Source organism: Symphalangus syndactylus, chromosome 19, assembly GCF_028878055.3.
Source record: "Symphalangus syndactylus isolate Jambi chromosome 19, NHGRI_mSymSyn1-v2.1_pri, whole genome shotgun sequence".
In the NCBI taxonomy this organism is placed as follows: domain Eukaryota; kingdom Metazoa; phylum Chordata; class Mammalia; order Primates; family Hylobatidae; genus Symphalangus; species Symphalangus syndactylus.
In genome coordinates this window covers 89,419,447-89,445,963 of record NC_072434.2, presented here as the reverse complement: position 1 = coordinate 89,445,963, position 26,517 = coordinate 89,419,447, and the positions used below count along the sequence as shown (strand labels likewise).

Here is a 26,517-nt window from a genome sequence, read left to right as displayed (position 1 = left end):
TATAACAGTGAAAACTGAAAATTATTTAAATTACTAAGAATGAGGAACTAATTAAATAGGCCAGGTATGGTGGCTCTAATCCAAGCACTTTGGGAGGCCAAGGTGGGAGGATTGCTTGAGGCCAGGAGTTCGAGGCTGGAGTGAGCTATGATCATGCCTCTGCACTCCAGCCGGGGTGACACAGCGAGACCTGTCTCTAAATTAATTAATTAATTAATTAAGGTATCTCCAAACAATTAGATACTATCCAGTCACTGAAAGTTACGTTTTAGGTGAGTAGATACTATCATGGAAAGATTGTTCATTATGTATTCATTTAAAATGGCAGATTACATAATAGCATATATGGTCTGATCCTATAGTATTGTCGTGTTTATTATTTATTTATGCTCTTCCCCAACAGTACCCTGATTTCTTACCAGAGTATGTTCTCCCTCCAGTGGGGTGTAGCTGGTGGTTGGAGGATTCCTGCCTTCCACATGGCTGCCTAGAAGCAAGGTGCCTCCTTACCTGCCCAGGCCAGACTGAGCTCAGCTCAGTGGGCTGTGTCTTGCAGGCCTTGAACCTGAACCAGTGCAAAGCCATCTCCGCAGCAGCGGCCCTGGACGGGCTGTTCCAGTTATGTGACGTTTGCTATCCTCTTGCACCATGCTTCTTTGCCCTCGGATGCCCTCTTGGCTCCTGTCAGCCTGAGCCTGGTGCCCCAGTCTCCAGTAGGCTCTGTGAGCACCCCTTCCTCAGTCCAGGTGCCTTCCAGTGAGTCCTGCTTTCTGTCCTTATGGTCAAGGACCCTAACTGACAGGTTCCACAGTGATATTTTAAAGAAGCTCTATACAGAGACACATCCCTTGGAAAAAGCTTTCAGAAGAGATGAAGCAAAGCATTAGTAATGGTGGTTAACTTCTGTGGGATTAAGGGGTTTTCCTCTTCTTTTTTGTTTACTGGCATTTTCCAATTTCTCTTTATTGCTTGGGAGCCACTCTAGTAATTTTTAGAGTATTTTATACTTTACACTGTTTTTCCAAAAGAGCCTTTCCTGGGAAGATTCTCTAAAGTAGCCATCTCACAGTGAGGTGCCCCTGCAGGGAATGCAAGATAACTCCTCAGGGTGCAGGAAGAAAACCAGGATTTGTTTCAATTTATATTTATGTTCTGTGTTAGAGTTAAATCTCATTGACGTCTTTCCAGGGTCCACACAGCAGAAATGCACGTATCAGGAACGCACATATCAGGAACGCACGTATCAGGAACGCACGTATGAGGAATGCACGTATCAGGAAGGTAGGCGGCCGTCCTGAAGGCAGCTCGGGGAGCCTTCGCTTGTGTACTCATTCCACCTTGCTTATTTCCGTGCAATCACTAACCATACAGGTGGCCAAGGATTTGCAGATGTTTTTTGGTTTTAATGACACCACCCTCAAAAATTGATAAGAGGCTTAAAAAGTTTACTAAAAAGCAACCTCGAATTGAAGATAATCCCAACACCTAAGCACAGGGGGGTTTCCCGAGAATGGTGGGGCCGACAATTCCACCAGGATGAGCTCTTCATCGCGTTGTGTAAGAACAAAGACAGGCTAATCGGATTTGATAAAGAACAACTAAGAAAAGTTAAACATTATCAAGACTAGTTGGAAAATAGACTTAGCTCTATTCTCATTAACAATGAGCTTCGCCTAAGTGCGGATCATGCCTTGAGTTAGTAACCAGGAATGGTTACCACCCAGCAAGACGGTTTAAAACTAGGCATGCAGACCATGGAAACACATCTTGACATGTTTAAAAGCTATATTTAAAGTCATGCAATACTCAACTAGACTTCAGTACATTTCCTAAGTTTGGTGATAAATGCTTAGAAGCCTTTTTTGAGATTTCTTACTAACAGCTGAAAACTTAATGCGGGGGCAGGGGCGGGGGCTGGGCAGCAAGATATATTTGGCATTTTGACCTGCCACACATATAAAACCATGTCCCGATTTTCATAGTGTGCTGTTTTATCTTAGCTCCTTCTCCACAGAACTAGGTTTGGCCTCAATTTTTCAACTTGTGATTTTTCTTTTCTTTCTTTTTTTTTTTTTTTATGAGATGGAGTCTTGTTCTGTCGCCCAGGCTGGAGTGCAGTGGCACAATCTCGGCTCACTGCAACCTCTGTCTCCCCAGTTCAAGCAATTCTCCTGCCTCAGCCTCCCAAGTAGCTGGGATTATAAGTGCGCCACCACGCCTGGCTAATTTTTGTACTTTTGTGGAGACGGGGTTTCACCATGTTGCCCAGGCTGGTCTCATACTCCTGACCTTAAGTGAACCGTTCACCTCAGCCTCCCAAAGTGCTGGGATTACAGGCGTGAGCCACTGTGCTTGGCCTGATTTTTCTTTTTTAAGAAAAATAACAGTTTCTTCAAATGATTAAGAGTGTTTTCTCCACTAGATGAGGTAAATAATTCCTGCTGCTCTAAAAGTACCGTGACTGATAGCACATTTTTAAAAGAAGAAAAAAAGAAACCTCTTAAGGCCTCCTATTTTCACACTCTAGAAATAAACTTCACACCTTATAATTAATAGCACCGTGACAGCAAACCTCGGCTATCTCCCCACCAGCAGCCCAGGTACGCACACATTCTCTCCAATTCGTTTTCTATTATCTACCTACTTCCCCACCTCTCTGTCCACACCCAGGCAGCAGATCTCCATCCCTGCCCCTCCCTCTCTCTGTTTCTCTCTCCCTCTCTGCCTAGCTGGCTTTCTGTAAATGATAATTTGTGTCATAGCTTACAGCTTTTTAAACACTTTCACTTTTATTATTTCATTTAATCTTCACACCAGCCTTGAAAAGTGTTTTTTCCACTTTACAAATTAAGATGCAGAAGCTCAGCAATGTCTTTTTATTTTTTTGAGACAAGGTCTCTCTCTGTCACCCAGGCTGAGTGCAGTGGTGCAATCATGGCTCACTGCAGCCTCGACCTCCGGGGAAGCTCAGCAATATTCAATGTCTGGGCCAATCACGTAATCAGTAAGCAGCAGAGCCTAACTCCAAATCCCACACTTTCATTCAACATCAGAGCCCCAGGTAGTGGTTTTTACACACAAGTGTGCATAAGGCTCCCCTGAGAATGTGAAAAATGTAAGTTTCCTGGACCCTACCTCCAGAGATTCTGTTTCAGGGGTCTGGAATGGGGCACACCCCCCATTTCTAACACCCTCCTTCCAGATGCTCCTGAAGCAGATGACTGGCCACCGCGCTTTCAGAAATACGCAGCCACCATGCCTGGCACGAGGGGAGCGTACGTGGCCATGAGGCTCTCTGTTTATTTAAGCAGCCCAGGAGGGTAAGGTAGTAACACTGATCTTCAAGGAACTGCCTATATAAACAGGGTACTTTCTTATATGGAAGGATTTAGAAAAGGGAAAGGAAGGAAGACGGGAAGCTAGGAGAGAAAGATCTAAACACATTCCATCCCACAGAAAATACTCCTGCCCTTAACGAACAGTCATAATCCCACCTAGCCTGCTATCTTGGACTCTTTTTTGTGTCTCTTAGGCATTTGGTACTTAGACACTGGGTGACCGCAAAGGGGACTAAATCTCTGCACTGCTTCTCAGGAGGGAGAAGGACTAGAGCTGGGCTCTCTATTTTACAGACAGAGGTGCACAGGAGGTGAAGCGCCTGATCCAGAGTGAGTCACACATGAAGTTGGGATCAGAGCGCGAGATCGCCAGACTCTCAGGCCTGTGTGTCGGGCCCTGAGTCACGCACCTTCCCCAGCAGTGTGAGAACAGAGATGGCTTTTCCACAGGGCCCGGCCAAGCTGTGGGGTATGGCAGGCTCTGCAGAAGCCAGGAGTCATGAGGGTATGCAAGCTTCCTGCACAAGAGGCCAAGCACTCTCCTAGTCAGGAAATGGCATATGGTGACTTACATCAGATGCTGCGGGTGAGGTCGGTGAGCTGAAGAGGCAAAATACACATTGAAGTGATTTGAGTGTAAGGAAAAATGTTCCCTTTGCAAACAAGGTACGTTTATTCTGCAACTTAAGAGACAAAATGAGATTTCTGTCTATGTTGTGCTTTCTGGTGGCCTTAAAAGAAACAGGTAAATTTGTGCTAAAGATAAAAATGAATTACATTCCATAAAGCCAACTCTATGATACTAAACAGAGAGGATTGCCTTGAGACAAGATGTGAAGTTGAACATCAGTCCGAACTTTTGAAAGAATCCTCAAAGGTGGCGCCTGGGGAGGTACGCAATCTCAACACAACCTTCCTCTACTGCCTTCTGCGCACGAGAGCATCTCCTCAGAGAGAGAATATGATGTCATCACTTGATCATCAAGAGATTAGGGTTCATTCACCAGACTGTACTTCTTTAATGGTTTATAGGACTTAACTCAGAGCTGTCTTGTATGCTCCAAACAAGTCCGTGCCTGGGTTGACGCATTAGGCGCTAGCACACACTTCAATGCTGCATGTCCGTGCTGGCCCCTGCCACCGAATGATATGCCCCTGGGTATGCGTCCACCTTGAAGGGTGTTTCATATCTCGGCCATCCTCCTTCCCCACTGCAATGTGTTCCTATCATCAACAGCCTGTCTCTTGATGTTCTGAGGGTCACCACACTCCTTTCCTCCTCCATCTCCGCCCTGTCCTGAAGGCACATGGCTCATCTTCATCTCTGGCTGGTGATTCTAACATGCACGGCCAAGCCAGTGGCACATCAGTTCTCTATTTGGACTTTACCTTGAGAAAATCTCAGATAATCCTGGGGAAAAAAATGATCTTGGGAAACTAGAGAAGGAAAAAATGCCTTCCATTGTTACCCCTGCTGGAATTATCTGTCAGAGAGCCTTCCAGAAGAAGTAACAATTCCTCACCATCATTTTTACTCACTATTTTTTGAATGGGATGACCACATATTAATCATCTAAACTGGAACATTTCTAAGAGTACAAAGGAGACTTATTAATAATTACACTGGGACAGGTATAGTCTGGGACCACCCCGGGCAAAGCAGGACAGACAGTCACCCTACTTCCCCAGGCCATGAGTGGGACAAAGACACGTAGGCCAGAGTCCCGGGTGACCCCAGCTGACAACAAAACGTAAACAGAAATAAGCTTTATTCTTGTAAACCTCTGACACATGGGAGTTTTGTTATCACAACATAACCTAGAAAAAGCTGATACAGCCCCTTACTGCTGTGTAGCTTCTTGATTGTCACCTCTGTAAAATGGGGATAACTTAATAGCACCTGCACCGATGGGTGGATGTGAGGATGAAATGAGTTCACGTACATCAAGCACTTAGGACAGTGCCTGCAACACAGAGAACAGTCAACAAACCTCAGCCACTCTTACTATTTATTCACATAATAAGAGAGGAGAAGAAAAGAAACACTCTTAAGAACACAGCAAAGCGAAATTTCCAGGGAAACACATTATCACTCAGGAATCATCACTCAGGCAGGGAAGACCACCCCTTGCTACCAACACCAGCCACTTGCCCTTTTAGGGCCCCGAGCCCTCTAGCCCCTCCCATCTGTTACCCACTCCTCCCACCTGGGTCTTTCCCTAATGCGTTAGCCCCACGGACACCATCGGAACCGCTTTATCGCGGATTCCTCGGCCTTTGGTTCCTTCCACCTCCCCCACATGACAAAACCTTACCCCTGGTACAACAATCTACCTTTTTCTCTTCTTTTTTGCTCCTGAGCACAAAATCTTCCAGGGTTTCTTGAAAATCCTTACGTGGGCTCTTTCTCAACTCTTTCTCCCATTTCCCCCAAAAGATATTCCAAAATTACACCATTTTCTTCACGCTCTATAACCTACGACCTTCCTCTCCAAAAGACAGCAGAGGCCATGAGGTAGGGACCACAGGCCTTGGTTCATTGTTCCTAAGTCTCTTTATTGCTCTGGAAACTGGCCCCTCCCTTCACCTTCTCTGCAGGCTCTCAGCCCTTGGACTAGAAATGAACTTGCTACAACCGCCCATCTTCCAAAAATCACTCCCCGAGCCTGTTGTCTGTTTCCTTCTCTTCACCGCCGAATAACCTGTCCTCCAGGCTGCAACCTTCCCACATCCATTCCTTCCTCCATCCACTCAACTCTACACCCTGTTGCTTCCCCACATCTGCTCTGGGAGAGGCCATCAATGAACTCTCCATTGCTAACACCAATGGACGTTTTTTCTATCTTTAATTTCACTCTCCTCTCCGCTACATCTGGCATGGCCACTGCCTCCTCCTTGCAATTCTCTCCGATCCTGGCATCCAAGATGCTTCTTTCCAGCTTTCCCTCCTCTCAGGCTTCTCCTTCCCCGTCTCTTTTGTGGCTCTTCTTCCTCTGCCTTCCCGTAAATGCTGATATTCCCCATGGTTTTGTTCTAGACTCTCTTCTCTTTTCCTTTCAAGGCATTCATACTACTTACATGCTGAGACCTCCAAAAGCCAGGTCTCTAGCCTGATCTCCCTCCGATATCCAACTGATTACTGAATGTCACCCTTTGGGTATCCCAAGGTGTCTGCACCCAACCTCATCATTTTGCTTACCAATGCCCCACTTGCTCCTTGGACTTCTTATCTGAATGAATGGCACTTTTACCCATCATCCAAGCCAGAAACCTGAGAATCATGCTTGACTTTTCCCAGTCTATCCCCTCCCACCAACCAAATAGCCTACAAACTGGTCTCACTTCTAGTCTTGACCTATCAAATCTATTTTCCATGCTGCTTACAAATGATCTTTCTCTGTGATCTTCAGAATAAAGTCCAAACTCTCACGCTGAAACCTTAACTCAGCACCTAACCCGATATTCTTAATGATACCGCTCCTGTTTACTGCGCCAATTTCACCTCTCATCATGACCCCCAAGTCTCCTACACTCCAGACATACTGAACGGCTTTCCATTCCCAGGTGGTTCCATGTTTCATGACACCTCTAGGGTTTCTGGACTTGCTGCTCACCCGCTGAAATGCCCTGTGCCCCGCCGCCCACTTACTAAACTACTCGTTTTAAAGTCAGGTGCCTCCTCTCCTGGGAAGCCTTCTCCGCTCACTAGCACCTTTCATCTTCCAGAAAGCTCCCTCCCTGCAAGGCTGAGTAGCTGCCTGTCTTCTGCACTTCCACGGTACCCTGAACGGGCCCCTATCTGAAATGTGGCTGTTGACTGTCTTGCAGGCTTCCCTCACTAAACTGTGACCTGGATTCATTAGGGACTCTGGTTCCCAGCACATCATCTCATGATACTCCTTCAGTGTTTCATGAATGAATGAACAGCGAGTCTCTTGGGTAGCAGCCGCCTCTTTTGGGGGCAAGACTACATGCCTGAGGAAGGCTCACAGCAACTCTAAATGTTTACATTTATGTAGATACACACATATAGTGGTAAAGCCATCTTTAAATAGAGATCCGTGTGTGTGTATGTGTGTGTGTGTCTTGTTATAAAAGAATATCTAGCTAGACTCCGTCTCAAAAAAAAAAAAAAAAAAAAAGAATATCTAGGCCGGGCGCGATGGCTCACGCCTGTAATTCCAGCACTTTGGGAGGCTGAGGTGGGCAGATCACGAGGTCAGGAGATCAAGACCATCCTGGCTAACATGGTGAAACCCCGTCTGTACTAAAAATACAAAAAATTAGCCAGGCGTGGTGGTGGGCACCTGTAGTCCCAGCTACTCGGGAGGCTGAGGCAGGAGAATGGCGTGAACCCAGGAGGCGGAGCTTGTAGTGAGCCGAGATAGTGCCACTGCACTCCAGCCTGGGCGAAAGAGAGAGATTCCATCTCAAAAAAAAAGAATATCTAAGTTTGGAATCCTTATCTTCCTCTTTGCTTGTAAGTTGCCATATAGTTTCTATTTTTCCATTGTGACTGCTTGTGCTTCATTCTGCTCTTTCAGGAGCTGTACATTTGCACACCAGAACATTTCTCAGTATTCTTACTCAGTATTCAGGACAATATTCCCATGACAGATATGCCGAGTGGGTGAGAATTCTAAAGACAAAGAGAGAATTGCCACTACCTTACACTATCAACTTCCACTCAGCCTTCTTTTCTCTAGTTTCAATGATCTCAACTCCTTTAGCTGCTCCATAAATGGTGACATGCTGGATCAGCAAATATAAATGTTTACACTAAGTTATTATCATCCCAAATGATATTTGTAATTGGCACTCATAAAAAATCAATTATCAATATTTATTTTGATAAATCTCCTTCCACACTCAGATTGATGAAGCGTTTGTTATTGTTTAAAAAAGAAGCCCCCATTACATTGCTACTCATTTTTGATTGGTGGTCATTCTGCCCCCTTAAGATCTTTAGATGCCAAACCTTGGGTAATTACGTCATTTTCATTTTGTCAGCTTAATTAATTTGAAGGTAACCTGAGTTTTATTGTAGAAAATAATCAACAATCCATTCTAATGTTAAAATGTTTTAAGAATAGTTTTTAAATAAATAGTAATTTATCATTTGGTAAGGCTAGACATACTAAATTTGTTTTAAAGTGTTATGATCATCTTTAAAAACAAAGGATCTAAAGTGACATAGTATGTCACAAGGTATTAAATATCACATATAGGAATCCTAAGATAAGATGTGAAACTAACAAGAACAAGCAATTTCTAAAATTGTCCTTTCAATTAGAAATTATCTTCAGAACATTTAATTTTCATCTATCACCATCATTGTTATATAGTCCTTGTAATTAATTGAATTTGATTCTGGATCAATTGCAGCAGACAACATTTCTTCCATTTCCTCTTGAGAAAAAGGCTCACCTCAGAGAGACAAAAAGGAAAATGTATCATTTATGATCATCTGAGTTTTTTCTTTTTCTTTCCACTAGCCAGCTTAACAGCCATGGAGCCCCACAAACTCCCACAATGTCACTAGCTGCACTCCCTGCAGCTGTAGAGCCAGGACATCACAACAGCCCAGAGGTTCAAAGAGAAGGTTATTGTACACCCTGGCAGATTCTGGACTTCTTTCAGCCTGCAGATGTCATAGATCAAGCAACCTCTAGAACATGTCATTTCAGGCAAAACAGTAGGAAGACATAAAGACATCATGAACAGGTTATTTATTTAGATTAAAACTTTTGCAAGTACCAGAGGATTAACTTGAAGCCCCAGTGTTTGATTAAAGATGGAAGGAAAATAACGGAATGGTTAAAGCACAAGTTTGGATTCACATGCTGGCTGCCTCTTACTAGCTCTAAGATCTTGAGCAAGGCACTTAACTGCTCCACTCCTTAGTTTACCTGTCTATAAAATGGAGGTGATAATGATACTACCTATCACATAAGTTGTCGGGAGAATGAAATGTGTTATGATTTGAATGGGATTTAGAACAGTACCTGGCACATAAGCAGCAACATGTAAATGTTTGTTTAAAAAATTGTTCTGAGATCTTCCCTGCTGCTAAACACTGTCTGATGCAATACACATTCCTGGACACTTAGGGACTTCTATCTTGTAGGAACTTGATTCGATGTGATTTATTTTGTTTATCATATGACATCCTGGGCTGTAGGAATGCATATTCTCAAACTAGTGTGTTTGATACTTTGTGGATATTATGATGAGTGTGCAGGTAACTTGAACCCATATTGTTATATAGCATAAATGTACTTAAAAACAATTTGTAGAATTCTGAGACTCTCAAAGCAGCAATTCTTAAGCACCTATTTTACCAAACTAGTCAACTGCTATTACACTTACCTGATGGGTCTGTTATATTAAATCGTAACTTAGATTTGTATAGATTTACATCTTACATATTACTTCCAAACATATTGGTTCATATATGTGGAAGGTTTGTAATAATACTTGTTGAGTGAATAATTGAAAACCTATGTATTCTTATTTGAAAATACCTGTCCTATGCTTAGTCCACTGAGATACTCAATAGTTGATCTTTAAGTACCATGAACTCTCTGTAAACATACCATTTTCGAAATTATCACACAGCACCTCCAAGTAAACCACGTGATTGCACTGTCTCTGTATACACTGCAGTCTGTTCTGACTTTTCTGTTTTAGTCAGTCGCATTACCATCATACTTGCCATTGAGGGCAAAGCCTTGGTGTTACTTTTGATTCAGCTCTCATCTTTGTAGCCTACACTGTGTTACTCATCATGACCCATGGATCCTGCCGCAGACAGTCCTTCTGTACCAATTCCTTCTTCCCACTGCCATTCCCACTGCCAGGTCAGGCCCTTGCTTGGGTGCCTTCAAAATGCTGAAATAACCTTCTAACTGGCCTCCCTAGTCCAACCTTTCTTATGCATCTAACAAACCGACCAGCACCAGAAAAACCTTCTCACAATCACTCATACAGCATGTGACTCATCTGCTCAAAAGCCCATAATACTTCTCCATTGCCCAGAGGCTGAATTCCAAACTCCTGAGCCTGGGACTCCACAATTTAGTCCCAGTAAATCTACTGAAGTCAGTTTCCTGCTGTCTGCCAACATTACCCTCTGGGCCAGCTCGGCTTATTTTCTCTCTGAAACAGCATGTTCATTCCTACCTCCCAATTTTTGTTCAGACTGTTTTACACATTGATAATGTCTCCCTCTCATGAGCCGCTTCACCTGGTCTTCATCATCTACTCATTCATTCATTCATTCAACAAACATTTGTTGAGATCTACCATGTGTGACAGAATTATAACGCACAAGAGTTTACCTTTGCCCTCAACAATTTAACCATATACATTCTAGCATCTCAAAAAACCTATTTTCTCTTTAAGTCTTCCCAGACCAAGTTTTCCAGGCTGGTCCGGCCCTGGTTGATCTTCTGATGTTTAGCTTTCTATTGTCTTGTATTGTGAATTATTTTATCTTAGTTTTATTTCCCCAATAAGATTGTAATATCCTTGAGAGAGGAAGTAGATTTAAATATCATTATACCTTACTACACTTACTAAATATTAAACATATAGTAGGCACACAACAGTAGGAAAATCTAACTGTTTTGGCCATTTTGACTAAATTCATGTTGCCTAATATATAACCTAGGATTTACTTTCTTTAAACTAATCCTTAGGATTAAGAAGCTGATGCTTTGAAAGTCATAACATCCCCATCAAAATTAATCCCTAAGATAATTTTAACAATGGCATAGGAGTTCTTGGGTGGCAGCTCTGATGGTCGTGTCATTCTTACCCTCACTCTCTGATTCCGCCTAAAGGTGGATCAAGTTGGGATGGTCAAACCAGCTGTGCATGTAGATGCAGTCTTAGTCTTCCCTACTCAAAATCACTTGCACTTTTGATTCTGTCTCAAGTGATTAGCAACTCTGAGTCATTCAGGACTCAATCTGTGAACCAGAGAGCTCTAGCTCTGTATGGGAGCAGGCAAGGTGACAAATATGAGAGGATGGTTTCAGGAGACTGTCCATCGGGCTACTGACCTTCAGGGTAAACAAATTTACACATCAGCCTAGCAGAGAGAATTCCTAAAGGAAATATGTTGGCATATATATAAGTGTGCAGGTTTTATGTGTGTGTGTATGCATATATGTATGATGGGACATGTTCAAAACAAATATAGGTGGTTCAATTAACATTAAAAAAGGAAATTTTTAGTGTTAAAAATGACCTCAGTATTCAATTGAGGCTACATTATCTGTAACTTCACTGACAGAAAAGTTCTTTAAAAAGGAATTTTTACTGGCACTGTGGGAGGCCAAGATGGGTGGATCACCTGAGGTCAGGAGTTCGAGACCAGCCTGGCCAACATGATGAAACCCATTTCTACTAAAAATACAAAAAATTAGCTGGGCGTGGTGGCCCTTGCCTGTAATCCCAGCTACTCGGGAGGCTGAGGCAGGAGAATCACTTGAATCCAGGAGGCGGAGGTCGCAGTGAGCTGAGATTGCGCCAGTGCACTCCAGCCTGGGCGACAGAGCAAGACTCTGTCTCAAAAAAAAAAGGGGGGGGGGAATTTTTATATACTTCTATTCAAATCTTCAGTCTAGGAAGGGGCCTTCATTTACAGTGATGGATAGTTCATGTTCTCCAGATGGCATATCTTTCATTCTGGAAACGCTCTGAGTGCAATGCCTGAAATTATAGAAGTAATCACTATGCTTCACAAAATCCTACGAGACAACAACCTGTCTCCCCTTTCCCTACTCTTTGTCCTCTTAACCCCCACAGAACAGAAACCACCCCCAAGCCAAAATAGTCGGAACAGTAAATCACTTTCACCAGAATAACTGATTTTAAAGTATCCCCTATAACTTTCACGTAACTGTTAAGAAATTACCAATTCCTCACATAAGTCATTGTGATAAGTAACAAATCACGCTTACCTTCGTCGGTCATATACTTGATCAGCTCGTCCTTAGTAAGAAACCCTCGTTTAGCTGAATCTAAAACCTAGGGGAAAAGAAAAGATAGATATTATATTTTTCGTTTGGTGAAGAAGTTCTACATGATGAATTTTTCATATACGTGTGTATATAAAGATACGTATTTATATATATGTATATGCATATAAGCTGGAGTTTACATACCTCAAAAGCTCGAAGAAGGACATCTTCTGGAATTGGTCTGTATCTGTAATTATGCAATAAAATGAGTAAATACCATGGTATTTACCACAGTCTCTACATAATAAATCAGCCGTCTCCAACGTTTTTGGCACTAGGGACCAGTTTCATGGAAGACAATTCTTCCACAGACCAGGGTAGGGGAGGGATGGTTTGGGGATGAAACTGCTCCACCTCAGATCATCAGGCATTAGATTCTCATAAGGAGCGTGCAACCTAGATCCCTAACATGCACAGTTCACAATAGGGTTTGCATTCCTATGATAATCTAATGCCAATGCTTCTCTGACAGGAGGCGGAGTTCGGGCAGTAATGCTAACTCTCTTGCTGCTCACCTCCTGCTGTGTGGCCCAGGGGTCCTAAAAGGCCAGGGACTGGCACCAGTACCTGGCCTGGTGGTTGCGGACCCCTGTAATAAATGACCACATAAAACAAAATAGGGCTGGGCGCAGTGGCTAACGCCTGTAATCCAAGCACTTTGGGAGGCCAAGGTGCGCAGATCACCTGAGGTCAGGAGTTCAAGACCAGCCCGGCCAACATAGTGAAACCCTGTCTCTACTAAAAACACAAAAATTAGCCAGGCATGGTAGTGTGCACGCGCCTGTAATCCCAGCTACTCGGGAGGCTGAGGCAGGAGAATCGCTTGAACCCAGGAGGTGGAGGTTGCAGTGAGCCAAGATGGTGCCACTGCATTCCAGCCTGGGTGACAAGAGCGAAACTCCATCTCAAAAAAATAAAAAATAAAAAGTAAAATAAAAGCTGCTAACATACTGGGATGATAATACTTGCCTCATTGAAATCTTTTTGGATTTCTGGATATGAAAGTTGAAAATACCTCAGCCTCACAGGAAATATTTAGTGCAAAATCACTGACATGTTTGAGGTTATCTACTAGCTTTTTGGACATCAATTTATCTGGGCACAAGACTTCTATGATGAACCAACTATGGTAAGCTAATGCTACATTTTTGCTAGAAAAATATTAGGATTCTTATTTATCATTGATAATTCAAAACAGAAGATATTAAGAATGTTGATTTATGATCTTTATAGCTTATTTACCCTCTAATTATGCTTTGCTTAGGATAACACTAATGTGGTTGATGTTTCTAAGCATGTACCAACCGGCAGTTCAGAAGTAGCTTGAAACGTTAGAGGGAGGCCACGTTAAGATATGCTGGTTGAGTATAATACACAAAGTGAAAAAGCCAAGTGTCCTGAAATGAATGGCTTCATAATTCTGATCACTACTTTGCCTTAACAATTGCATTTACTTACTTTCTTTCTAGTAGTATTTCTGTCATCACTGGGAGAAATTTTTCGAATCGAATGTATCCAGTGGGTTCTTCTTCCTCTACCTAAACATTCAATAAGTAAATAGCCATTTATTCATTCAACAAATGTATTCAGCAACTACTTTTCCCAAGCACTGTGCCAAGTGCTAGAGACTCTGGATGGTGAGCACACTTGGGCATGACCCCTGCTCACAGAGATGGTACTTTATTTTTTTAAGATTTATCTTCATCATTCAACTGGAACACAGCTGATACTCTGATAAGGGAGACAGACATTAATCAAGAAACAGCAACACAAAGACACTGTGAATTGATGTAAGCACAGTGAGGGGAAGGAGCATGGGTCTGTAAGAACAGTCAATAAAGAACACTCGGCCGGGTGTGGTGGCTCACGTCTGTAATCCCAGCACTTGGGGAGGCCAAGGCAGGCAGATCACTTGAGGTCAGGAGTTCGAGATCAGCTTGGCCAACATGGTGAAACCCCGTCTCTACTAAAAATACAAAAATCATATGGGTGTAGTGGTGCGCACCTGTAATCCAAGCTACACAGGAGGCTGAGGCAGGAAAACCACTTGAACTCGGGAGGTGGAGGTTGCAGTGAGCCAAGATCGCACCACTGTACTCCAGTATGGGCGACAGAGCGAGACTCCATCTCAATAAAAAAATAAAAAATAAAAAAATTGCCAGGTGCGGTGGCTCACGCCTGTAATCCCAGCACTCTGGGAGGCCGAGGCAGGTGGATCACGAGGTCAGCAGATCGAGACCATCCTGGCTAACATGGTGAAACCCCATCTCTACTAAAAATATAATAAAAAAAAAAAAAAAAAAAATTAGCCAAGCGTGGTGGCAGGGCGCCTGTAGTCCCAGCTACTCAGGAGGCCGAGGCAGGAGAATGGCGTGAACCCAGGAGGCGGAGCTTGCAGTGAGCCGAGATCAGGCCACTGCACTCCAGCCTGGGTGACAGAGTGAGACTCCATCTCAAAAAAATAAATAAATTAATTAATTAATTAAATAATAAAATAAAATAAAAATAAAACAATAAAGAACACTTCTTAGACCAGGAGACCAGGGAAGTCATCCATGAGGAAATAACACTCCAGCTGATTTAGAAAGGATGAGTAGAAGGTAATGAGACAGAGAGAGCAGGGGAGAGACAGTCACCTAGAGGAAATTGAATATGCTAAGACTCTGTGCTGACACGTTGGAGGCTAGGAGGCTGGAGTACAAGGAGCAGGGAGAAGGCTTCAAGATGAGGCTAGAAAGAGAGACAGGGGCCCCACAGCAGGGCCTTCTTGTCCATAACAGTGATAAGGTTTCTAGCCTAAGAACAATGGGAAATCAGTGACGGTCTCATAGATGCATGTTTTGAAAGAGCACACTGGTTGAGGGTCAGGCAGCTTCTTCAATAGTCTAAGCAGATATGTCAAGGGCTTAGATTGGAGTGGCGGCCATGCAGAGAGAAATGGATGGCTTCAAAAAATATTTAAGAAGTGAAATTGGTAGGACCTGGTCCTGCATTCATTATGAGTAAGGATGGAAAAAACAGAGGATTCAAGGATGACTCCCAAGATTCTGACTTATACCACTGGGATAAGGTGATGCTTTTCCCTGAGATAAGGAATCCTGAATGAGGGACCAGGTTAGGGGACCACTCACGATCTCAAGGACCAACTACATCTTAAATCATCATAATACGTATTAAGTACCTATAATGGTAAATAGAACTTTGTCACACCACCACTAGATTAGAAGGCTATACCTGAGAAGGAGAATGTTTGGCACTTAGCACTACTAAATGAGAACGAAACAGATCCCTGCCCATGGGTTCGACGTGGATGGAGGGGCTGAACAAAACACCATTGACCTTAACTTTCATGTCAGGCTATCTATAAGGAGCTGTACATTCTCCACTCCCTTTCAAAAACCCTATTAAAAGGCTCAAAGATCCCAATTCAGCAGATGAGCTTTGGACAGATTTATTCTTTGAGCAAAAATAAACAAACAAACAAACAAACAAAAAACTATAGGTTGCTAAGTGGAACACACCGTCATTCAAATGACTCCTATTTTTTAATGTTTATACTAGATTCACACCTAGCATGGTAGAACCCTCAGACTCCACTCTCAGCAGAAAATTCAGTGCATTCAATGACAGAATTGTGTGTTTCATAATTTCTGAGCCCATCCATTCATGAACAATTGTCTTCACCCGCCTCCAAGTCCAAGGCGAGCATTTTGCAGATTGATGTTCCTGTGGCTCTGAGGCGCTTGAGCAGCACTCTGCAACTCCCGCCTCAGGAGCCTCGGGCAAATGCAATGTCGATCTCACGAGGTTATCTCCGGAGGAGGAGTTTTAAAATTAAAATGTTAAGTTGCTATTCTGATTACTCCAGAAATGTGCTCCAGAAGCAAGAGCCATGGTTTTTCCTTTCCTCCCACCACCACCAAACCACTGCAGAGCAGGCAGTCTCAGCCTTTAAAGATCAACACCCCTCTCTAGCTTACATGCACCCTGATCAAGGCACAAACTGTTGTTTGTTTTTCCAAAGGTAGTTCAACTCTATAATTCCGCCTCCATCACGGAAGAACTCACAAATGACACACAATATATGCCTCATATCACTTCCCCGGGTTCCCTCACAACTTTCACAAACCCTCAGGGATGTGAACCTTATGGTGCCAACTCTGCAGATCTTTTTTGCCTAATAGATGTTTGTGGAACCAAAATTATACGAAAATAAGTTAAAACAAAACAGCCAACTAGTCAGAATAGCAGAAGGGTCATAAGTGTTCTTTGTTATTGTTGTTTTTAAAGAGGGACAATGAATAAACAGGCCTTGTGGTTAGAAAAGAAGAAGAAAAATGGTTATGACCATCTTCAACTTGGGCAGAAATTGTAAAATCTTTCTATGACCCAACACTGTCCTCTAGAGGCCGTATCCAATTTGTTCTTGAGTACAAAAACATGTATAAGCAATGGCATTAAAAACAATAAAATTATACAATAATTCTAAGTACAGCATTCTTGGAATGTTTAATATAGACACTATTTTATATTATAAAAGGATTTTATATTTGAATAACCTTTTGATTTTAGAATAGTTTTAGATACACAGAAAAGTTCCAGATATAATACAGAGTTCCCATATACCTCTCTCACTCAGTTTCCTCTATTTTTTTTCCAGTCTTATTGAGGTATGATGGACAAATAAAAATTGCATATATTTAAGGTGTGCCACATGATTTTTTGATATACATATACCTTGTGTAATGATTACCACACAGGCTAATTAACATATCCATCGACTCACTAGTTACCTTTTTTGTATGTGTGGTGAGGACACTTGAGATCTACTCTCTTAGTAATTTTCTAGTATAGAATAATTATTAACCATAGTCACCACGCTGTACATCAGAAATTGTTTTTCTTATCACTAAAAGTTTGTACCCTTTGACCAATATTTTCCCATTTTTCCTACCCCCGCCCCTGGTTAACTACGCATCTACCCTCTGTTTCCATGAGTTTGACTTTTGAAAATGTAACAGAGATCATGCAGTATTTGTCTTTCTCCGTCTGGCTTATTTCACTTAGCATAATGTTCTCCAAGTTCATCTATGTTGTTGCAAATAGCAGGACTTCCTTTTTTAAGGCTGAATAATATTCCATTACATACGTGTGTGTGTGTGTGTGTGTGTGTGTGTATAAATACACACACCTTTTGTTTATCCACTCATTTGTCTATAGACACGTTGTTTCCATATCTTAGCTACTGTGAATAATGCTGCAATAAACATGGCAATACAGATAGCTCTTAGAGATTCTGATTTTATTTCTTTTGGGACTTATACCCATAAGTGGGATTGTTGGATGATATGGTAACTCTATTTTTAGTTTCTTGAGAACCCTCCATACCGTTTTCCGTAGTGGCTGTGCCAATTTACATTCCCATCGACAGGTTCCTTTTTCTCCACACCCTCATCAACACTTGTGTCTTTTTGATAGTAGCCATTATAATAGGTGTGAGGTGATATCCCATTGTGGTTTTGGTTTGCATTTCCTTGATGAACAATGATGTTCATATACCTGTTGGACATTTGTACGTCTTCTTTGAAAATGTCAGGTCCTTTTTTCCATTTTTATTAATTAGGTCATTTTTGTTTTTGCAGTTGAGTTGTCTGAGTTCCTTATGTGTATTGGAATATTAACCCCTTATCAAATGTATGGTTTGCAGTATTTTCTCCCATTCCATAGGTTGCCTTTACATTTTGCTGCTTTTTTCTTTTGCATGCAGGAACTTTTTAGTTTGATGTAGTCCCACTTGTTTTTGCTTTTGTTGCCTGTGCTTTTGGTATCATATCCAAAAAATCATTGCCCAGGCCAATATCAAAGAGCATTTTCCCTATGTTTTCTTCTAGTTTTACAGCTCCAAATCTCACATTTAAATCTTTAATCCAGTTTGAGTTGATTTTTGTGTATGGTGTGAGATAAGGATCCAATTTCATTCTTCTCCATGTAAATAACAGTTTTCCTATCACCATTTATTGAAGACACTATCCTTTCCCTATTGTGTCTTCTTGGCACTCTTGCTGAGGATTAGCTGACCATTTATGCATGGCTTCATTTATAGGCTTTCTATTCTGTTCCAATAGTCTATATGACTGTTTTTATGCCAGTACCACACTGTTTTGATTACTATTGCTTTGTGACATAATTTGTAATTTCATTTGTGATACAATTCCTTTATTGCTAACTCTCACATTATGGTACACTTGTCATAACTAATGAATCAATATTAATATATTATTAGTCACTAAACTCCAAACTTTATTTGGATTCCATTAGTTTTTCTAAAATGCATTTTTCAAATATGGTATATTCCAGTGTCATAAAAAAGAAGAAGAAGAATAGGGTAGATGTTTAATCATGCTGATACCTTGATCTTAAACTTTCAGCCTTTAGAACTGTGAGACAATAAATTTCTATTGTTTAAGCCACTCTGTGTGGCGCACTATCAAAGCGGCTCTGGCAAACATTATAACTAACATATATTCTAAATATATGTGACATATTTTTAACCAAAGACTTTGAATCACTATCATCAAGCAGAAGTCTGATCAGGTTTGAATCACTATCATCAAGCAGAGCAGATATTCGGAATTCAGAACTGTATTTCACGCCTGTAATCCCAGCACTTCGGGAGGCCGAGGTGGGTGGATCACCTGAGGTCAGGAGTTCGAGACCACCCTGGCCAACACGGCGAAACCCCATCTCTACTAAAAACACAAAAATTAGCTGGGCATGATGGGATGCACCTGTAGTCCCAGCTACTTGGGAGGCTGAGGCAGGAGGGTCTCTTGAACCCAGGAGATGGAGGGTGCAGTGAGCCGAGATCACACCACTGCACTCCAGAGCAAGATTCTGTCTCCAAAACAAACAAACAAACAAACAAAAAACTGTATTTCACAGAGTTGATGCAGAAATGCAGAAAAAATGGGGCAATCGGGACCTATTTTCTCCAGGAGAAAACTCAATTATACTGAAATGAATTCAAGAAAAATTCCGTATATCAGACATGTTGGAAAAGACTACAAAGTCACTGCATTTCTTCACTTTTTTTTTTTTTTTTTTTTTTTTGAGACGGAGTCTCGCTCTGTCGCCCAGGCTAGAGTGCAGTGGCGCAATCTCGGCTCACTGCAAGCTCCGCCTCCTGGGTTCACGCCATTCTCCTGCCTCAGCCTCTCCGAGTAGCTGGGACTACAGGCGCCCGCCACCGCGCCCAGCTAATTTTTTGTATTTTTAGTAGAGACGGGGTTTCACCGTGGTCTCGATCTCCTGACCTCGTGATCCGCCCACCTCGGCCTCCCAAAGTGCTGGGATTACAAGCGTGAGCCACCGCGCCCGGCCTGCATTTCTTCACTTAAAGCAAAGTCGTGTTGGGAAAATCCACTTGACTTCTTTCTGTATTGGTCAGAGTCTTTTTTAAAAAACAGATGTTCTACAGGACTAGGTATGAAAAGTAAATAAGTAGATAAATCATTTTAAAAGACATTACCTTTCTTATAGAGAAAAATCACAATATATTCCCCATGTTAGACCAATAATAGTTAAGAATGTTATTAAAATTCATTCTCTAGCTTCAGCATGCTCATGTCTAATGTCTAACAGGGGGAACAGTAACCTACAGGATGGCTGTGAAGGTTCCATGAGATATTAAGGTGCTTTGTGAACTGTGAGAATCAATGATAATGACGATGATGATGATGACAATGTTCCATAAGATATGAAGGTGCTTTGTGAACTATGAGAGTCGATGATGATGATGATGACGATGACGATGATGATTTCTACCAGCAGTGTACACACTTGTGGTTCTATGACATGCAATGGCACTTTTTCCTAAAGACTCAATCGCTGGTGCTGAGATTTCAGGCACCTCCTCCCTGACCCACCATGTAGACCCACCTGTTTACACAGAAGTTTGCCTCTGCCACCTTTCTGTAAAATGCCACGCGGAATGTGGCAATTAAATAAGATAATGTATGGAATTGCTAGGCACATTTAACACCCTCTCCCTCACCCCTTGTTGCCTCGCCCCATGTCTAGAGGACAGGGTATGTGAGTTAGCAGTGATGCCTCCACCTCTGCTGTTTCCCCACATGGCCTCTTTGGACTGAAAAAAAGGCGAGAGTAACAAATATCCACCAAACTCCACATCCCTCCCTTCAAAAGACAGAAGAAACTCACAAAACAAATACATCCTGTTACTGCAAACATGAATGAGGCAAAGTAAGTTAAATCTAGTTTGTTTCTTCTAAGAGGAGGGCCAATGTGGAGTAGTAATTTAAAAGTAACCCAGGCAGCATTTATGAATGTACAGGAAAAACGTCTTTGCCAGAAGACCCCTCGAGTGTAGCCGGCTAAAAGTACCATTTGCAGGGAATTCACCTTAACAGTGTGCCAGCAGATGCTCACCTGGAAAACCAAGGCCCTGATACGCCTGGCTTCTCCTCCTGCAAAGAATTAAGGTGGAGTAGGTGACCTGAAGAAAATATACTGCCTTCATTGCCACACAAAGCGGCCCAAATTCTAGAGGCGAACACAGTGCCTTCCGGCACTCCACAGTCTCTCTGCTTCCTCTTCCCCAATATGGAGCCATCTCAATAAATACTGTGGGACTTTTTAATAATATCAACATTTATCTCAGCCTCAAAGCATGTGGCAAATACTGTGCTTCTCACTCTACTTTGGTCTAAATCAATTTTCTTAATCCATTTTGGATTTGAGGAAATACAGGCACAGAGAGGTTAAGTGCCTATCTGAGGGCGTCAGAGTCAGTCAGGTGTTTTGATGGGATCACAGCCTGGAGTTCTTTTTTTTTTTTTTTTTTTTTTTTTTCACTTTTGCACTTATTTATTAAAGAACTGAGATAATTTAGATAATGGAACATAAAACTAAAGCAACAAAGATGAATGATGAAATAAGTAGAAATTATTTGATATCAAAAAGCATGTTGTAAAAAAATTGATTATAACAAAAGCAGTAATTCATTGAAAAGAAAAGTTTCTAAGAGAGATAATAAACAGGCTTGATAGACTACTTGAAAACTTAGTTAATAAAAAAGAGTGAATCATATGAATACACTAGGGAAACACTTAAGTTTCTCTTGATTTAACCACACAGCCTGGAGTTCTTAACTTCCATTTCCATCGAGAAATCATCAGGCCATCTCTTTTCTCATAACAGCATTATTTATTTTAATGCTGAACCCACTAAATAGGCACAATAAAACACACCGTGAAAATTCATTTCTCCCCAGTGACATAACAATCAGTCAATAAACTGAACCATTTCATGCTTCACAAAAATAATGTCAGTAGTTAAGATGGTTTATAAAGCATCTGCATTTCAACTAGTTCCAGGTCACCAAATCAGATATACATGCGAATTTTTAAAAATGGTTTGTAGTAAAAAATATAAAAGCCACGAGATAGTCCACATTAGGCTCTAATTAGTATATATACAAATTTTGACATAAACTATGTTTCAAAACCGAAACATAAACACAATTTAGAAAATGTTGGCCAGGCGCGGTGGCTCACGCTTGTAATCCCAGCACTTTGGGAGGCCGAGGCGGGCGGATCACGAGGTCAGGAGATCGAGACCACGGTGAAACCCCGACTCTACTAAAAATACAAAAAAATTAGCCGGGCATGGTGGCGGGCGCCTGTAGTCCCAGCTACTCGGAGAGGCTGAGGCAGGAGAATGGCGTGAACCCGGGAGGCGGAGCTTGCAGTGAGCCGAGATTGCGCCACTGCACTCCAGCCTGGGCGACAGAGCGAGATTCTGTCTCAAAAAAAAAAAAAAAAAGAAAATGTTTCTGTCCCTTGAATAGAATAAAATCACAAAAATTAATTGGCATTTACCAAAAACGTTGTCTTTACAAAGAAAAAATTTTAAAGCCACTTACTTTAGAAAAAGTATTTATTCTAAAGATTCCAGAGGCTGTTGTGCAACCATGAGGCTACATGAGTCTTCTGGTTTATAAATTCCTTTCCGATTTAAGTGCAAGTGTTAAAAATAGATGAATCACCAGAGAGTCTAAGAATCAACAGGTGGCTAAACCCGCTACTTAGTGAGGTCCCTTCCAACTGAGAGTTTCTCCAATTTGAAAAGATGGGGGAAAGGTTGCAGCAGTGCCATTTTATCACTGTTGCATCAGGCCATTAATTTCCCTGTTTTAATCCTCTGAGGGTGGGGCTTCAGGGGTGCCAGCTACACTAATTTTTTCATCCTCTCCAGCTCCAGTTTCTCTACTTAAGTGTGAGTGCCGTTCCCCACGCCAAGTAGAGTTTTCTTGTATTTGATCGAGGCAGCAAGTGTTGGAGGAATCATCTCACTAAGGTACTCTTCAACCCCACTCAGACCAAAAACAATGATTTAAAGTTGTGTTGCGATATGATTGGAGGAAAAGCTTTATTCTGGGTTGCGATTAATTTAAGCAAAGGAGCAGTGGTTAACACAATAAATATCTGAATATAGTGATGAACAAAAAGTGACCCTCCTTTCCCCAATAAGAAAATCCCCCAAAGGAGTTTTGGTCAAGTTAAATATATAAACTTTACTACGTCCACAGATATATTTAAGATCATGTATGTAACAACGTTAATTTAAAAATATCGCTCTTTACTTTCACATTTTAAAAAGCAACTTTATTCAAACTTTCAACATGCATCTTCAATAGTGTCTTTGTGACCACTAGACAACTTTTTGAATGATATAATGCAGTTTTCTTTTCTTCTTTTTCTTGTTACAGAGATAATACACGTTCTTTGTGGAACAGTGAGAAATAGAGATGAGCACAAAGAATACAAATCACCCTGGGATTTGATCCTGTCATCTACAGATCACTTCTGTATATACACTGCTGGAGAGTTTTGTTTTAGTTTTATATTTATTAATACAATGCTATATCCACATATTATATTTGTGTATGTATTATATATACATGTATATATATATATTTTAGCAAGAAATAGAATTCTAGCGTCTTTTTTTTTTTTTTTACTTAACACACTGTGAACATATTATCAAGTCATTAGTCTTTTTTTTTTTTAATTAATATACTTGAGTTTGTTAAGAGTAGTTTTAGGTTCACAGCAAAATTAAGTGGAATGTCCAGACAGTTCCCATATACCACGCCCCCTCCCCCGGATTGCTCTCCCCATCCCCAGCCTCCCCTACAATCAGCATCCCCATGAGAGTGGTATATGTGTTAAAAATTAATGAAGCTGGCCGGGCATAGTAGCTCATGCCTGTAATCCCAGCACTTTGGGAGGCCGAGGTGGCCAGATCACCTGAGGCCAGGAGTTTAAGACCAGCCTGGCCAACATAGTGAAACCACACTTCTACTAAAATTACAAAAATTAGCTGGGTGTGGTGGTGCATGCCTGTAGTCCCAGCTACTTGGGAGGCTGAGGCAGGAGAAATGCTTGAACCTGGGAGGCAGAGGTTACAATGAACCAAGATCATGCCACTGCACTCCAGCCTGGGCGACAGAGTGAGACTCTGTCTCAAAAAAAAAAAAAAATTAATAAAGCTACATTGATACCTCTTTATTACCCAAAGTTCATAGTTTTCATTAGGCTTAATTCTTGTATTGTTCTTGTATTGCTATAAACACTTGATACTGGGTAATTTATAAAGAAAAGAGGTTGAATTGGCTCACAGTTCTGCAGGCTGTACAAGAAGCATGGTGCTGACATCTGGTTGGTTTCTTGGGAGGCCTCAAGGAGCTTCCAATCATGGTGGAAGGTGAAGGGGCAACAGACACATCACATGGCCAGAACAGGATAGAGAGAGAGTGCGGAGGGAGGAGCCACGCAGTTTTAAATGACCAGAGCTTGTGTGAACTCACAGCTTGTGTGAAGTCATTTATCACCAAGGGGATGGCCCAAGCCATGCCTGAGGGATCTTCCCCCATGATTCAAACACCTCCCACCAGGTCCCATCTCTGACACCGAGGATTACATTTTAACAGGAGATTTGGGCAGGGGCAAATATTCAAACTATATTGCTCTTGGTGTTGTACGTTCAATGGGTTTGGACAAATGCATAACAGCAAGTCTCCACCATGATAGTATCACACAGAGTAGTTTCACTGCCCTCAAACTCCTCTGAGGCCAGGCGTGGTGGCTCATGCCTGTAATCCCAACACTTTGGGAGGCCAAGGTGGGTGGATCACTTGAGGCCAAGAGTTTGAGATCAGCTTGGGCAACACGGCAAAACCCCATCTCTACAAAAAATTTTAAAAATTAGCTGGGCATGGCATGTGCCTGTAACCCCAGCTGCATGGGAAACTGAGGTGGGAGAACTGGCACTCCAGCCTGGGTGACAGAGTGAGACCCTATTTCAAAAAAAAAAAAAAAGAAAAAAGGTTTCTTTGATGTATTTTCATGCCTTGATAACTCATTTTAGTGCTGAATAACATTCCATTGTCTGGATGTACCACAGTTTATTTATCCATTCACCTACCAAAGGACATCTTGGTTGTTTCCAAGTTTTGCCAATTATGAATGAAGCTGCTACAAGCATCTGTGTGCAGGTTTTTGTGTGGCCAAAAATTTTCAATTCCTTTGCATAAATAAAAGGAGAGTGACTGCTGGGTCATGTGGTAAGAGGATGTTTAGTTCTGTAAGACAGTGCTGCACTGTCCTCACCAACGGTGAAGGAGAGTGACTGCTGGGTCATGTGGTAAGAGGATGTTTAGTTTTGTAAGACAGTGCCGCACTGTCCTCACCAACGGTGAAGGAGAGTTCCTGCTGCTCCACCTTCTTGTCAGCATTTGTTGTTGTCGGTGCTTTGGATTTTATCCACTCTCATAGGTGTGTGGTGACATCAGTCTTTTATGACATACTTGTAATGACTGCACAGCATTCCACTCCACAGACTGACCAAGATTTGTTAAACCATTTTTGTGTTAATGGACACTCAGGTTGTTTCCAGTTGTTGTTACAAACAACTGTGTGACTAACATCTTTGAAGTAAAATCTTTCTGTTTGTTCTCAATACAGTATCTCCTCCAGAAACTGATCAATGAGCTTGTACATTTTTTTAGCTTGTTGTTAAGTATTGCTAAAACGCCGTCCAGGAAGGCAGTATGAATACCACCATTTTTTACTGCTATTAGCAATGTGTAAAAGTGACAATGCCAGGAACTTACCACTTTCAGAAACTCTGCCAATTTCAATATCCAAAGTTCATTATTTCTAAGTTCTGCCTTCCATAAAGCACGGACACAGACACAATTCAGACAAGTTCCTTGCCATGTTATAGCAACGACGTCCTTTCCTCCAGATTCCCATACCTCATCCCTCATTTATGTCTGTGACCTCAACAGAATTGCCTTTACCATCCATATTTCTACCAACATTCTGTTCTTGTCTACATAGATAATCTCTAAGAAGATTTAGGCTCTCTCTACAGATCTCTCCCCTGAGCCCTCATCAGAATCACCATTAGTGCTCTGTTCACAGCAATCCAGGCTTTTCTAGCATACATCTCAAAGTCTTCCAGCCTTGACCCATTATCCAGTTCCAAATCCACTTCCACATTTTCAGGTATTTGTTATAGCAACAGTCCCACGAAGATCAATTTCGGTCTTAGTCCAATTGTGCTGCTATGACGAAGTACCTTAGACTGGGTAATGTATAAACAGCACACATAACAGCTTGCAGTTATGGAGGTTGGGAAGTCCCAGATCAGGGTACCAGCAGCCTTGGCGTCTGGTGAAGGCCTGCTCTCTGCTTCCAAGATGGGGCCTTGAATGCTGTGGCCTCCAGAGGGGATAAGCACTGTGTCCTAACATGGCAGAAGGGATGCAAGGGCAAAACGGGGCCTAGCTAATTCTCTCCAGCCCTTTTATAACATTGCTAATCCCGTTCATGAGGGATCTACTCTCTCAACTTAATTGCCCCCTGAAGGCTCCACCTCTTAATACTATCTCTTTGGGGTTTAAGCTCCAACATATGAATTTTGAAGGGGCACATACATTCTGACCACAGCATAATAGAAACATGGCAATTAAGTTTTACTGAATAAAAGGGATAAATAAAACCACTTAGGAAAAAATTACCCAAATGTACAAAGGGCTCCTAGCTGTCAGATATGACCCAGGG

General features: G+C 41.9%; 1 protein-coding gene across 10 annotated transcripts in view; it reads right to left on the bottom strand.

The window, feature by feature from the left end:
• The window catches only part of EFCAB2 (EF-hand calcium binding domain 2), a 195,534-nt gene that overhangs the window by 57,678 nt on the left and 111,339 nt on the right, over window positions 1–26,517 (bottom strand). For 4 of the 10 annotated variants that reach the window (XM_055233583.2, XM_055233578.2, XM_063613561.1 and 1 more), the window contains 4 exons: window positions 13,826–13,905; window positions 12,512–12,554; window positions 12,308–12,374; window positions 8,163–8,765 (listed from right to left, as the gene is read on the bottom strand). In XM_055233583.2, the coding sequence (XP_055089558.1) occupies window positions 8,650–8,765; window positions 12,308–12,374; window positions 12,512–12,554; window positions 13,826–13,905 (306 nt within the window). In that variant the 3' untranslated portion in view covers window positions 8,163–8,649. The other 6 variants (XR_010114630.1, XM_063613557.1, XM_063613560.1 and 3 more) reach the window with 5 other exon arrangements.